This window comes from Salvelinus namaycush, chromosome 10 (assembly GCF_016432855.1).
Source record: "Salvelinus namaycush isolate Seneca chromosome 10, SaNama_1.0, whole genome shotgun sequence".
Lineage (NCBI taxonomy): Eukaryota > Metazoa > Chordata > Actinopteri > Salmoniformes > Salmonidae > Salvelinus > Salvelinus namaycush.
This window is the reverse complement of record NC_052316.1, coordinates 39,405,304-39,421,573: the sequence shown is the minus strand read 5'-3', so window position 1 is coordinate 39,421,573 and position 16,270 is coordinate 39,405,304. Positions and strand designations below refer to the sequence as shown.

The 16,270-nt window shown below is 43.6% G+C and overlaps 1 protein-coding gene across 3 annotated transcripts in view; it reads left to right on the top strand.

The window, feature by feature from the left end:
* Nucleotides 1-16,270, top strand: part of LOC120055014 (receptor-type tyrosine-protein phosphatase F-like) — a 334,640-nt gene that overhangs the window by 186,341 nt on the left and 132,029 nt on the right. For all 3 annotated transcript variants that reach the window (XM_039002850.1, XM_039002851.1, XM_039002849.1), the window contains exons 7-12: nt 9,242-9,511; nt 12,189-12,334; nt 12,572-12,813; nt 13,057-13,250; nt 14,461-14,594; nt 14,931-15,075. In XM_039002850.1, coding sequence (XP_038858778.1) covers nt 9,242-9,511; nt 12,189-12,334; nt 12,572-12,813; nt 13,057-13,250; nt 14,461-14,594; nt 14,931-15,075 — 1,131 coding nt within the window. The remainder of the gene's footprint in view (nt 1-9,241; nt 9,512-12,188; nt 12,335-12,571; nt 12,814-13,056; nt 13,251-14,460; nt 14,595-14,930; nt 15,076-16,270) is intronic.

The window sequence follows — 16,270 nt, the reverse complement described above, 5'->3', positions numbered from 1 at the left end:
CTCTGTGGTCAGTGTTCAGCTCTGTGGTCAGTGTATAGCTCTGTGGTCAGTGTGTATAGCTCTGTGGTCAGTGTATAGCTCTGTGGTCAGTGTTCAGCTCTGTGGTCAGTGTTCAGCTCTGTGGTCAGTGTATAGCTCTGTGGTCAGTGTTTAGCTCTGTGGTCAGTGTTTAGCTCTGTGGTCATTGTATAGCTCTGTGGTCAGTGTTTAGCTCTGTGGTCAGTGTATAGCTCTGTGGTCAGTGTTCAGCTCTGTGGTCAGTGTATAGCTCTGTGGTCAGTGTATAGCTCTGTGGTCAGTGTTTAGCTCTGTAGTCAGTGTATAGCTCTGTGGTCAGTGTTCAGCTCTGTGGTCAGTGTATAGCTCTGTGGTCAGTGTATAGCTCTGTGGTCAGTGTATAGCTCTGTGGTCAGTGTTCAGCTCTGTGGTCAGTGTATAGCTCTGTAGTCAGTGTATAGCTCTGTGGTCAGTGTATAGCTCTGTGGTCAGTGTTCAGCTCTGTGGTCAGTGTTTACCTCTGTGGTCAGTGTTCAGCTCTGTGGTCAGTGTTTAGCTCTGTGGTCAGTGTATAGCTCTGTGGTCAGTGTATAGCTCTGTGGTCAGTGTATAGCTCTGTAGTCAGTGTTTAGCTCTGTGGTCAGTGTTTAGCTCTGTAGTCAGTGTATAGCTCTGTGGTCAGTGTTTAGCTCTGTGGTCAGTGCATAGCTCTGTGGTCAGTGTATAGCTCTGTAGTCAGTGTATAGCTCTGTGGTCAGTGTATAACTCTGTGGTCAGTGTATAGCTCTGTGGTCAGTGTATAGCTCTGTGGTCAGTGTTTAGCTCTGTGGTCAGTGTTTAGCTCTGTAGTCAGTGTATAGCTCTGTGGTCAGTGTTCAGCTCTGTGGTCAGTGTATAGCTCTGTGGTCAGTGTATAGCTCTGTGGTCAGTGTTTAGCTCTGTGGTCAGTGTTTAGCTCTGTGGTCAGTGTATAGCTCTGTGGTCAGGCCATTTTGCGTGTGAGTCTCTGACTCTGAGTGTATGACTAGTTCAGAGTCAGTGACGTCAGTGATGTTTGTATTCACACCCAGCCTCTCTCTGCTCTCCTCAGTGGCTCTGCTAAGAAGGAGTCAATGGGCAGAGTAAATGTGGCCTGACTTAGCTACCGGCAGGACACTGTCAGCTCTGTGTGCATAATGAAGTCTGCTTGTCAGCCAGGGAGACTCTGCCTGTGTCCCAAATGGCACCCTTATTCCCTCTATAGTGCACTACTTTTGACTAGTGTGATTTCTACTCACTACTCAAAACTAGTGTGATTTCTAGGAACTAGTGTTCCATTTGGGACGTAGCCCCTGACTCTGTAATTCCATCTTAATACATGATGGGAAGGGAGGGGCTTAGGGCATGAGAGTAGTCAGGAAAAGAGAGGAGTGTGTGTGTGTGTGTGTGTGTGTGTGTGTGTGTGTGTGTGTGTGTGTGTGTGTGTGTGTGTGTGTGTGTGTGTGTGTGTGTGTGTGTGTGTGTGTGTTTGGTTGTGTTGGGTTTATATTCATGTATGTACTGTATGAGAGATGTTGCTATGTGTGTTCTTTGGGTGTGTGTATCAATGCACTGGCTTTTGTCTCCATAGTGTTCTCTTCACTTTCTCTTTTATGGATAAGCGGAACTATTTGCCTGTTTTACTCTCTTTGTTTCTCCTTGTCTTCTTCCTCTTCTTCTTCCCCTTCCTCCTCTTTTTTATCTTGTTTTTTCTTTTTCTCTTTTATGTTTATTCCTTCCATCATCATCGCACCCCGCCATCCAAAAAACAATCCAAACCTCACCAAATCCTCTCAGATCAACGAGAAGGTTGGTTTTTTTTCACTCTTCACCTTCCTGCTTCTCCTCCGGTACCCCACAGTGCACCCAGGGTCAGCGGACTGGAGCCTGGCAGCACCCACGGCATCAGGCTGGGTGCCAAGGCCCGTCCCGGCCTGATGGGCCTCTCAGGAACCTACCTGCCTTTACCAACCGGAACCTCCTATGTGCATCTCCTACCTTGTCCCTACCCCTCAACCATACCGCTGCTATGCTGCTTGCCTCCACCCTCAACCATCTACACTGTTATATGTCTTTGAATATGCCTGGCATGGATGGGTCTTCTCTGTTAGCTTCAGTCTGTCAAGTCTGGACCTTGTCTGTGTTCTCAAGTGATCCTCACCTCACCTGGGGTGTGTCTATTCCATCCCACCATCCGTCCAACCATGGTTGTGTACAAATTGGCACCCTAGTCCCTATATAGTGCACTACTTTTGGCCAGAACCTCATGGGGCCTGAGCCCTCACATCTCTGCTGCCCACAGGCTCTCACTAATCTAGCTGAATGCATCACTCACCTTCCGTTACCTCTCATCCATCTACATCAGCTGGTAGCATAGCTCTCCACCATACAATCTTAGAGAATACAAAGACATAAGGATCATACATTGACTTTGCCCTATCTAAGATACTCACTCAATGCTGAATCATGAATAGGGGTTGGATGTGGATTTCTTTCTCATCTAGGGAGTAACAATAGGCTATCAGTAGAAAGCATTGCAGCCTTGGCTATATCCATTGTTTATGATATCTTGAAAATGAGGAGTGTGTGGGCTCTGAGTGATGGAACGGTCAGGTCTTGTATTATTTCGACACCAGCCGTGTGGTTTCTCATTGGCTAATGGTATTAATCCTGGGGTCATTGAACACATATAGGAATGTTGCATGAAGCTTAAGAGATCAGAACTATTTACATAAAAGTTCAAATTTCAATATTTTCCATTTTCCCAACCACCCTGGAACGCTTAACCTATTTAGGAGAGAGTGTTGTGTTATTCTGGTTAACTGGGAAAAGCCTTCAGAGTTTTCGAGTGTTTAAACGGGCTAAATCAGCTTTGATTGTTTATTTTGGAATCAGTATTCAATTTGGGCTTCCAGATTTAGTTCACAGAACAGTGAGAGCAGAGAAAAACAGGGTGACGGAGAGACTACGGCAGAGAGGAGGATCATTATTCTTTAAATGTATTTTTTCTTTATTTGAAGGACCCAGTGTGTTTTCCCATTTTTTTCTAGTCTGTCTTTTCAAGCTTAAAGCTGAGGTGAGGAGTTGTCTCTCTGTAGGGGAGGTAGATAAGAACCGTCTCAGCCACCCGACCCTCCTGCCAACTCATACATCAGCTAGGCACTTTCCAAAATGGAGATCCGTGCTAACAATTTACCTCCCAATAATCCCAGACAGTCTAATGCCTTTTCTCTAATAAAGCACTATATTTTGGATAGATAACCAACTCCTTCCTCTCCTTTGTATTATTCATAAATACTTACTTAGTTACTTTCATTGATAGAGAAGGAGCTGCAGGAGATGCTGTAATCTCTTTCTCTGCCTCCTCTCATTGCCAATATATTATTTTCCCAGTTCAGTTGGCTAGGAATCTCAACTCTCCATTCTATCTGCTCCAAACAGATAACAGAAGTAGCTTTCTGCATGCTTGTAGCTTTGTCAGAAGACAATTGGTCAGAATAGAGAAATATTCAAAGTCCATGTAATGTATGATATACAATATGTTGTACTGTATACCAGTACACATTAATGCTTGCATTGTGTGTTACACATCTAATTGAGCATTATGCATTCCCATGTCAAAGTGCATTCCCATGTCAAAGTTTCTGTCAGAGAGTTTCCAAAGCCATAACCCATAGTATTGAAGAGACTGTTTGGTGAGAAATGTTGGTTCTCTCTTCTATGTAAGATGTTGGTAGACCAATGCTCCTAGATCCCAGCACAGAGTAAAAAGAATGGACGAGAACCTCTTGTTGGACCTGGAGCTCATCTTGTAACCAGATGACTTCTTAATGTTGTTGTTTGTTTTGTTTACTTGTTGTACAGCGGTCAGTAGAATCCCGTTTTAGTCAATACAGTGTGGTCTTGCAGTAGCTCCGCAGGCAGGCAAACTGAAGTTGAATAGTTTTACTGACATCGATTAGACAAGGACTTTGAGTTGGTCTGTAAATTACTACAGGGATAGTTGTGTAATTGTTTATTATATGACCATTTTGTGTGATCACTCAAGCATGGCATCATGATCGTAGCTGCTATATAGCTAGCTAGTAATGTGCTTGATGCTTTGTTTGCCTTGTGCCTGGGCTGCTGCATGCCTTGCTTGACAATATCTGTGTGCCAAAAATGTGTGTGCAACAACGATTGTGCTTCCACCCCCCCCACACCCTCCACCCCCTACCGCCCTCAGCTCCAAATCCTTACCTTTTCTTTATCAGGACTCTGCTTCCAATCCCAAATCCTTCCTTCCCTCCCTCCTTCTCTCCCCCCTCTCTCTCTGTGGCATGCCAATGAAGATAAGAGTGTGTCTGCATTATAACTGCCAGCTTCTCATGTTGCTACTGCTGATACTACTTCCTCTGATACTAAAACTGCTTCCTGTGAAACCAGTGACTAAACCCCACGGCGTTCTCCTGCTCCCTTCTACTGCGTGGAGGATGACATTAGTTCTCTTCCTCCACCACTTTCTGGTGACCTTTATCCTTTGACCTGTACCACCACCTCCATAGCCAATAATAATCGAGATAAACCCTTGTTATAACCTTTCTGAGTCACTCACTCAGTCAGCAAATCAACACTAACCATTTTGTGATCATTTTCCATATCCATGGGTAACCTCCAACCTCCTCATCCTTCTAATAATGTACACAGTGACTAATGTTGGCTTGCTCTAATTCCTCCTGCTATGCCCTGCGCTGCCCAGCATGTCACTTTGACACCTTGCAGACTCCAATCTAACACATTGGTACATTTCCTCTGAAAAGCTGTGAGTCACTCGACCATTGGCCTCAAATTGATTACAGAGGAATAGATGTACACATCTCAAAATCTCAGTGTTTTCGTGACTTGAATAAATCACACTCAGACTTTATGTAAGGTTTGGTGCATACATAGATTGTGCACATGGCACACATCCATGCATGAACACACACATACAGTGCATTCGGAAAGTATTCAGACCCCTTGACTCTTTCCACATTTTGATACGTTACAGCCTTATTTTAAAATTGATTCAATGTTTTTTTCCCTCATCAATCTATTCACAATACCCCATAATGACAAAGCAAAAACAGGCTATTCCACATTTTTGCTTATGTATATAAAAAATAAAAAAACTGAAAAATCACATTTGCATAATATTCAGACCCTTTGCTCAGTACTTTGTTGAAGCACCTTTGGCAGCGATTACAGCCTCGAGTCTTCTTGGTTATGACACTACAAGCTTGGCACACCTGTATTTGGGGAGTTTCTCCCATTCTTCTCTGCAGAACATCTCAAGCTCTGTCAGGTTGGATGGGGAGCATTGCTAAACAGCTATTTTCAGGTCTCTCTAAAGTTGTCAGATCGGGTTCAAGTCCGGGCTCTGGCTGGGCCACTGAAAGACATTCAGAGACTTGTCTCGAAGTCACTCCTGCTTTGTCTTGGCTGTGTGCTTAGGGTCGTTGTCCTGTTGGAAGGTGAACCTTTGCCCCAGTCTGAGGTCCTGAGCGCTCTGGAGCAGGTTTTCATCAAGGATTTCTCTTTGCTTTGCTCCATTCATCTTTCCCTCGATCCTGACTAATCTCCCCGTCTCTGCCACTGAAAAACATCCCCACAGCATGAAGCTGCCACCACCATGCTTCTCCATAGGGATGGTGCCAGGTTTCCTCCAGATGTGATGCTTGGCATTCAGGCCAAAGAGTTCAACCTTGGTTTCATCAGACCAGAGAATCTTGTTTCTCATGGTCTGAGAGTCCTTTAGGTGCCTTTTGGCAAAGCAGACTGTCATGTGCCTTTTACTGAGGAGTGGCTTCCATCTGGCCACTCTACCGTAAAGGCCTGATTGGTGGAGTGCTGCAGAGAAGGTTGCCTTTCTGGAAGGTTATCCCATCTCCAGAGAGGAACTCTGGAGCTCTGTCAGAGTGACCATCGGGTTCTTGGTCACCTCCCTGACCAAGGCCCTTCTCCCCCGATTTTTCAGTTTGGCCAGGTGGCCAGCTCTAGGAAGAGTCTTGGTGGTTCCAAACTTCTTTAATTTAAGAATGATGGAGGTCACTGTGTTCTTGGGGACCTTCAATGCTGCTGAAATATTTTGGTACCCTTCCCCAGATCTGTTTCTCAACACAATCCTGTCTTGGAGCTCTATGGACAATTCCTTCGACCTCATGTCTTGATTTTTACTCTGATATGCACTGTCAACTGTGGGACCTTATATAGACAGGTGTGTGCCTTTCCAAATCATACCCAATCAATTGAATTTACCACAGGTGGACTCCAATCAAGTTCAGAAACATCTCAAGGATGATCAAAGGATGGAAACAGGATGCACCTGAGCTCAATTTCTAGTCTCATAGCAAAGTGTCTGAATACTTATGTAAATTAGGGAATTTACATTTGTTATTATTAATACATTTGAAAAATTTCTAATAACCAGTTTTTGCTTTGTCATTATGGGGTATTGTGTGTAGATTGATGAGGAAAAAAATGGATTTAATCAATTTTAGAATAAGGCTGTAACATAACAAAATGTGGAAAAGGTGAAGGGGTCTAAATACTTTCTGAATGCACTGTGTGCGTACAAAATCTGAGCCTGGGCTGAGGTAAGGTAAGGTGAATACAGTAGAAGACATAGGCTTAATGAAAAAGGGATTTTGTTATGTTGTGTTAGTGTAGCACCAGGTGCTTTAGCTCCCCATAATGCACCACAGTTGGTAGTTATCTTCATGTTCCTCAGTTCTGGGGGGGGGGGGGGGGGGGGGGTTAGAGATGGAGGAAGAGAGGGAGTGCAAGAGGAATAGCAACCTCACCTCACACCCCATGCAGCATTCAAGTCACATAAAACTGAGCTGTTTGTATTAGAGGAATAAAACTACCATTTTGGTCCCCTGCCAGTTTGGAGAGATGTATCTGCTGGCCAGCCAGGGCTGGTGGGCCCTAGAATAAGTACTATATTACTACTCTGCCTGCATCATTTTGCTGTGGTAAGGAAATAAGCAAGTCATTTCTTTGTCATGATGATAAACACTGTTTTTAAGAGTTGTGATGTGAATAATATTGCCTCTATTTTATCTTCAAACACAAAACAGAGGTCTGCTACAGAGTTCTCCTCCCGCTTCCCAAATTAAATTCTGGCTACATCGCAAAAGGCACCCTATTCCCTACATAGTGCACTACTTTTGAACAGAACCCATTGGGCTTTGGTTAAAAGTAGTGTACTATATAAGGGATAGGGTGCCATTTGGTTCGGTGTTTTGCTGCAACCTTGGATCTTTCCTGTTCAAAGAGAGATGAAAATGGGAACGTTAGTTATTTATAGGTCTCATTCTCAGACAGTATCATACTGCTGCTTACTGATGATCAAGAGTCTCAGCGCTGTCTGAAAGGGGATAGTTTTGCGGGTGTCTTAATGCGAGTTCCTGCAGATCTGTGTGTGTTGGGAGATCAATTGAGAATTGAAACGTCAAGGCCTGGTTTTGGCTGCTTGCTGTGCTTCACCTGCAGGATGATTTACAACCTCCGCTCTGTGAGGTTATAGCAACAGAAATACAGTCGTAAAATATGAGATTGGCAGTAGTGGCACCCTGATACATCTAAAAGTTTTGCAACTCGACTTTTAAAAAGTTTCCTCTTTCTGAGATTTTGACCTGAGATCACTCTAAAACGTTAAACGGAATGGCCCATAACTTTGGCCTAGAGCCAGCCCTCTCCCCTCGTCTCACTACCTCTCTATCTATTTTTTTATCTCTCTCTCCTCTCCTCCTCCTTCTTCCCTTCTTCCACCCTCTGTCGTTCCCTCTGTCCGCCACGTCACGTTCTCAGGCAAGGCCAAACTCCGTGGGAATCCGTGTTAATGTCAACCATCTGTATCACAGACCCTTATGGTTCCCTCCCGTCCTTCTTTTCTCCTCCCACCCTTCCTCCCACCCTTCCTCCCAGCCGGTCCCAGCAGATAGACAATGCAGCGCTTGTATTTACAGAGAGGACGGCCTCCAACACCACCACTATGTTCTCTCTCAAGATTACTATCTCCTCTCTTGTCTCACTCATTGAATGACTCACTGAGCCCATGCAAATACTGGACATTAATTTCTCTAAGTTATTATTCACTTGGTTGTAACTAATTAACTTAAATACTGTACGTGATTGAGCCAAAGGAAGACATTATGTGTGCATAGTACAGAATCCTCTTTCAGTTTCTTTGTTCAAAGAAGTACCGCTCCCAAATTATACAACACTAGCTATACCCTGCTGTGTTTCATTTAAGTTGTCAGGCAGTGCAAAGTGAAAACGTTATTCAGTGTGAAAGCCTAAGGATCTGTCCCAAATGGTACCCTATTCCTTATGTAGTGCACAAATTTTGAACAGGGCCCATATGGCTCTGATCAAAAGTGGTGTACTAAATAGCGAACAGGGTGCCATTTGGAATGCAGGTCAGATCTGTCATAAACCACTACATCTCTCCCTGTTTATCTGACACAGCATGTAGTTCTCCCCTTCTACCCGGTGAAAAGACTGTAAGCCACCATCTAAGCCCCTCACAGCCGAAATATTCACAATTTGCGCTTAAATGATACTTTGTGAGTCACATTTCGTGACCATTCTTAGCCTCCCATTCAAGGGGTGTGTGAGCACTTTATCTGCTATGCCATTGAGCTATGTATGTTTAATGCATACAGAGAGAGGAGCGTTGCAGCATTAAGTCAGATGTAATGAGCTGTACTTCCCAGCACTTAAGGGGATTTCTAATGCTGTATGGGAGATAACAATGTTCTATTCACTCGCACTTAGAGACAGAACGAGTGGTAGTTAGCTAGGTAACTCTGAATATGGCAGGGAAGCGTTAGACTAGCAGCAGCAGTATCTATCTCCAGGTGCGTCTTAACCCACATATCAAAGCAGGAAATCCAAATGCACTCGTGAGAAATCCAGCTTTAGGCCTTAGCCTTTTTTTTCCAAAAATAACATGAAAGGGGAGGAAAGACCTGTTTCACAGTTGCGTAATAGATATATGTAGTACATGATTTGGCTGAAGTTTCCCACCCTAACTAACTATAGCAGGGTTGCCGTATGCCTCTATTGTCCCAGAGAACAGCATACAGCGACAGCCAGGCCTGACTATCAAGGTATCAGGCTATCCCAGGCGCCCATGCATTGTCCCCCATCAAACCTCCAGTTCCTTGCCCACTCACCCTCCTCTGCTCTCCACCTGCAGTGCGCCGTGTGCCACCCCGGTTCTCCATCCCGCCCACCAACCATGAGGTGATGCCGGGTGGCAGCGTGAACCTGACGTGCGTGGCAGTGGGAGCGCCCATGCCCTACGTCAAGTGGATGATGGGAGTAGAAGAGCTGACCAAGGAGGAAGAGATGCCCATTGGGAGGAACGTGTTGGAGGTCACCAACATCCTCCAGTCTGCCAACTACAGCTGTGTGGCGATATCGTCACTCGGCATGATCGAGACCACCGCGCAGATCACTGTCAAAGGTGAGAGGGCTGGGAAAAGTGTGAGAGAGGTTGTTTGGGATTTTGACTGTTTGTTGTGCATGAGTTAGCTAAGTTGGGTATCTAGAAAAGTAGCCCTCATTTAAGATCAATATGTCAACATCCAAAATGAACAGATGGATCAAGATCCAGATCAACATCCATCTGAGATATTTTATAGTGAAGAGGAATATAAGATAGACATTTTAGGTACAGTATGTCTCTCCATGTCTTAGACTGCACTATCAAATCTTAGTAAGCTATAGCTCAAATTGTATTTTAAGTTTTGCTACAGAAGTCTTTGTTTCTCGTCTCCAGTCATCTGTCTGTACGTCTCAGAGAGAGTCTGGTAAAGGGGTCGTATTTAAATGACTAATCCCTCAGACACCAGATGACAGTGCATGCATTCATATTCTCATCAATAATTCAACATGGCTGAGATTTTTCTTTACGGAAAAACCAACGATGACAAACTACTGTAGCTCGCAAAGCATCTCGAGTTTACTTTCCCATTACAAAGTGATCGTGCTTTCAGGAAATAGGTCTACTCACTGTATCTATTATGTACATTTTTTAAATAAGGGGCTTAGCTATAGACTAATGATTCCAAATATAATTGGTAATAGACGACTTTGTTAGTTACATGTGAAATGCTTGAAAACAAAATACGTTATCATAATATCTCTCCCTTTCTCTGAGGTGAGTTGAGCAGCCATGAAATATGGAGAGAAAGTGAAGTCAGTTCATTCTCCTAGGAATTGTTATTTGCACTCACTGAAACAACACATAATATCAGTGTGAGTATTTGTGATGCTTGAATACCTATTAGTCTAATCAATCGTTAATTCACTAGAGTTATTAGAGAGAATCTCAATTAGTTTTATGAAAGATGAGTTTTGAACAGAGGGAAGTCTACTTCTTCACTGCTGACTTTGAGAATGAGTGGGGTCCTATGGCAATACTAAACAAACACAATATGACTATCAAAAAGCAAATAATACGGTAAGGGAAATACATAAACACATATCCAAAAACTCCCCAAATTAGCTCATGATATCACTTACAGTGTTGCCAGATGGTGGGATATTTTCAACTGTTGGTAGAGGCTCTCTCTCCTCTAGAGACTCCTACTGATGAATAAGTATTCTGCATAAAAGGCCCTAACGTCATCTAACGTCATCTATCTTAACATCACTCAGCACTCAGAGTTATACTTTAGAGGTTTCACATTGTTCAAAGACAAATAATGCCTCCGTCCAAAATGGTACCCTATTCCTTACACAGTGCACTACTTTGGATCAGAGCCCCATGGGCCCTGGTCAGAAGTAGTGCATTATATAGGGAATAGGGTGGTATTTGAGATGGAGCCAGTAATAGCAGATGTTGAGAAAGGCGTCGGGAGTCAGGCGCTGCAGCTGTATGAGGTTGTTCTCTTGCTCTAATACCTCTCGGTTGCTAATGCCCGTCTCACGTCTGCAAGGCGAGCTGTTCTCCCTGTTTTACACTCCAACGCCTCTTACTTTAGCAGATCCATTTGGACTCTGACAGCGGTACTATCATATACAACACAAAAGTGATTTAGCATCCATTTTCAACCAAAATTGTATTACAATGATGCTCTTTCCATTTGCGATGGAAATAGGAAAACCTGGGAGAGCGTGTACATTACCATTACCGTGAGGATGTACATCTTGTGTTTCAAACTCAAACGCTATGCCAGTGTAGAACACAATAGTATTATATTATACTCTTAAATGTTATGTAATTTGTCACTTTGCAATTCCATAGAATGTCAAATACTTGAAAAACACCACAAGTAATCCTAGCACAAAACCAGCCAGATAACTTCCATTAATTTCACTCCATTTTACATTGAGTCAGTCTGCTTCAGTCTACTTTCTATTTGGGTTATTTATATCAGACTAACACCAACTATTCTTCAGTATCTTTAGACTCTTAATATTATAATTTTGTATTGATACTCCTTTACCTCACATTGAACACATTTTTCATTTTGCCAAAGGGAAGCCTCAAGCCCTGAAATTGTTTTTTTGGATCAATATATAAATAAAATGAAAATAGAAAATACACATTACTCTATTCATCTCGCTATTCAAGACTCTCAGGTTAATTGAAGGAGAAAGTTTTGCCCTAGATAGCAGAGAAGGAGAGAAAAGGCTTTCTATTCAGAGCGAGCGAGAGAGTGAGAGTGTGTTCTGAATGGTTGGTGTTTTGCCTGTGAATAGGCAGAGTGGGTGTCACACTGGGTGAGAGACTTTGCTTTGAGAGATAATGAACATGGCTGGCTTGGCCCCTCCAGTGACAGGTGAGGGACTGAAAGAGACAGGCTTCTGAATAGTGATTGACTGATAGGATGTGAGTGCTGTCCTTCTCGCTCTTTTCACTCTTGTTGCTGCTCACAGCTCTGGGCCTGCATTAGTGAGATAGAGCACTTTCAACCTATTTAAGGCCTTTAGTTGTAGTATTCTGTTAGCAGGACTGGACGAAGGATGGTGGAATAGAATGGAATAAAATAGAATAGAAAAGCAAGAGAATAGAGTAGAATACAATGCAATAGAATAGTATACTTTATTGTCCATTAAAACAAAAATGTATCATTTGCTGTTGTAATCTTCCATGACCTGTGTATTACTCTCCCTCCACCTGGTCTGTCTGACAGCCTTGCCCAAGCCCCCCACCTCCCTGATCGTGACGGAGACCACAGCCACCAGCGTCACCCTGACCTGGGACTCTGGGAACCCTGAGCCCGTGTCCTACTACGTCATCCAGTACCGGGCCAAGGTCTCTGACAACAGCTTCCAGGAGGTACAGTCCAATGATTCCAGTGGATCAGTGGGTTAGAGTATGGGGCTAGCAACACCAAGGCTGTGGGTTAGATTACCACATGGTTGTGATTTCAATTCCCACGTGGTTGTGGGTTCTCTTCCTGCGTAGGCCACAAATACTAAATATATGTGTCAGGGTCAATGTTGACAGTTCTGTAAGTCACTTTGGATAAAAGTCTGCTGAATTATCATATGTCATATTATCATTCTATTTTAGGTGGACGGAGTAGCCACCACGCGCTACAGCATTGGTGGCCTCAGCCCCTACTCCGAGTACGAGTTCCGCGTCATGGCGGTGAACAACATCGGGCGTGGCCCTCCCAGCAACCTCGTGGACACCAGGACCAGTGAGCAGGCTCCATCCTCTCCACCGCTGGCTGTACAGGCTCGCATGCTCAGCGCCTCCACAATGCTGGTCCAATGGGAGCCGCCTGAGGAGCCTAATGGACAGATCAGAGGGTAAGATATTATATTAATATATAATACCCTCTGACCATGCTCTAACCCACTGAGCAATATTACTGAAGCCTTCATAAACCCTTTATAAGTCCTATATGCTTCATAAAGCATGTACAAATTTCATACACCTAGGTTGATATAACATGTCCTTTCGTCTGATGCTTTATCAAATATGTGTATATTTTTCGGTTCATTTTCTAAACCTTGTTGATGGATTGATTGATTTTCTAACCCTCTCCTCAGGTACCGGGTGTACTACAGCTCAGACCTCAGAGCCCCACTGAGTGGCTGGCAGAAACACAACACTGACGACAGCAGACTGACCACCATCTCCGGGCTGACCACTGATATCACCTACAGCCTCAGGGTGCTGGGGTTCACCTCTGTAGGGGACGGACCTCCCTCTGATGTACTGCAGGTCAAGACCCAGCAGGGAGGTGAGCGGACACTCTGAAGTAGTACACTACCTAGTACACTACCTAGGTTGTGGCATGTACAACTTATGTAGTTGGGGAGAGCCGAGTGGACACTGTTACTTATGAAGAAGGGACACTACCTAGGTGGTGAGTGTACACTGTTACTTATGAAGAAGGGACACTACCTAGGTGGTGAGTGTACACTGTTACTTATGAAGAAGGGACACTACCTAGGTGGTGAGTGTACACTGTTACTTATGAAGAAGGGACACTACCTAGGTGGTGAGTGGACACTGTTACTTATGAAGAAGGGACACTACCTAGGTGGTGAGTGTACACTGTTACTTATGAAGAAGGGACACTACCTAGGTGGTGAGTGGACACTGTTACTTATGAAGAAGGGACACTACCTAGGTGGTGAGTGTACACTGTTACTTATGAAGAAGGGACACTACCTAGGTGGTGAGTGTACACTGTTACTTATGAAGAAGGGACACTACCTAGGTGGTGAGTGGACACTGTTACTTATGAAGAAGGGGCACTACCTAGGTGGTGAGTGTACACTGTTACTTATGAAGAAGGGACACTACCTAGGTGGTGAGTGTACACTGTAAAGTATAAAACAGGGTGCACTTTGTGTGTTAGGTCTGTTTCAGCTGCAGGCCAAGTCTCCCCAATAGAGGTTTCACTTTTCACTGAGTGAATATCCACATCCACAAGGACATTATCTACTGTGTCCTCAAAGTACAACGTAGATCATGTCTACTCCACAGTTTCCTCCTCTTCTGACACCTCTGAGAAGAAAAGTGATAAAGTGATGAAGTGCCCCAGAATAGTTTGTAGTGCAGACACGCTCATCTGAAATGGCTTCCTCTGTACTGAAGACTTACTCTAGATTTTAAAGGTATATTGTAGCCACTTGTGAAAGTGTTCTGTATATTTCTGATATTTGTGAAACCGCTGTCTCAGCGCCATAACAGAGTAAAAGCACAGCACCTGTGTCTCACAGCATGTCTACAGACTCTACAATAGTCTATATGATTCACTTTGTACCAATTCTTTACCCGTCTGTCTAAAGTGTGCACTTCCCTTTGTGGGAAGAAAATAACTGGTGTAAGATATTCTGATGCTTTTAAATAGATGGGGAGGAGTGCATGCTTTAGGAGAATAAGGATGTAACCCCTATGTATTCTGAGAGCAGTGTTTCATCTCTCTTTCTCTCTGCCTGTAGTACCAGCCCAGCCATCTAGTTTCAACGCCGAGGCAGAGTTGGACACCCGCATCATGCTGTCGTGGCTGTGGCCTGTCCAGGACCAGATCACCAAGTATGAACTGATGTATTGGGAGGCTAACTCTGGCAACAAGGTAAATGGCTGATAATATCCTAACTGATGATACAATCCGTCTACTCCAGGAATATTGTTATCTGTCTCGAAGGACAACGGAAAATCATAGATGTTTCTGTTATCCTTTACTCTGTTTGTTGTCTTTCAGGAGTTGCAAATGCAAGCTAGGATCCAATAAGTAATTCCTACTTTGTGTACCTTTTATCTACTTTTCTCATTGTGCTTTTTGAATACTCTCTCGTGACAGGCATTACATGAATAGAGTAGCTAGCTAGCTAGTGCACACAATATTTGTTTTTGGCTCCTGGATTCCGAGACTTTTACTAACATCTCTTCTGCCTATTTTCTCCCTCAGCTTCATGTGACCTTCCCTCCAGCGGGGTCCTATGCTGTGGAGGGTCTGAAGCCAGACACCCTCTACATGTTCTCCCTGGCTGCTCGCTCTGAATTGGGCCTGGGCGTCTACACCCAACCCATCGAGGCCAGGACTGCCCAGTCCAGTAAGTACTGTACCCCAACTCCCTGACCCAAACTTACCGTTCTTTACCTCTCTTTACTTGGAGCTGGACTTACTGTTGGACAATAGGGGCTGTTTTTGGTCCACACCCCAATGCCCAGACCCACATGATGGCCTTTTCTTCTTCTGCAGAGTCCAGGTGGGCAAAAGGTAGGTCATAAAGGTAGGTCATAAAGGTAGGTCATAAAGGTAGGTCATAAAGGTAGGTCATAAAGGTAGGTCATAAAGGTAGGTCATAAAGGTAGGTCATAAAGGTAGGTCATAAAGGTAGGTCATAAAGGTAGGTCATATTTTGCGGTCAGTTGTTAGTTGAGTAATTGTGTTTTTCTTTATTTTGAAAGCATGCTAAAGTACGTGTCTTTGACTTCTACAGAGCTTGTGAATTGAGGCCAAAGCAGTAAGAATCTGTGAAAATGTCCTCCTCTTTTGGCACTTACCAGATAAAGCACTGACTCTTTTACCCACTTACCACAGGAAGAAGACTGGTCATCTTTTAAAGCCTGCACCTCTAACCCACCTGATCTTAAAGGAACAATTTGAAAATAATACGCTCAGTGGTTCGTGGACATTTCACAGAGATACGCTTGTTTTTGTGAGAAGTTTTCGAAGAACAGGAATTTCGCATTAGTGTGTAAAGTGTATACTAAAATATGAAAACACTAAATATCATGTCTTAAAATATCTTTATTATTTTATGTTCTGCGGATTTGAGAAGAAACATGACAAGTTCAATGGGAAAGTGAGCCAGTCAGGTAGTTCATTCTTGCACAGCATTCATCCTAGCTGACATCATGCTGTGCAATTTTCCTTTTTTTTACCACTTTTACAGACTGAATTTAAAATGTATTAAATTGAACTTTTGTGTCACTGGCCTACACACAATACCCCATAATGTCAAAGTGGAATTATGTTTGTAGAAATGTTTACTAATTGATAAAAAATGAAAAGCTGAAAAGTCTTGAGTCAATAAGTATTCAACCCCTTTGTTATGGCAAATAAGTTAAGGAGTAAAACGGTGCTTAACAAGTCACATAATAAGATGCATGGGCTCACTGTGTGCAATAATAGTGTTTAACATGATTTTTTAATCACAACCTCATATCTGTAACCCACAAATTCAATTATCTGTAAGGTCCCTCAGTCGAGCAGTGAATTTCAAACACAGATTCAACCACAAA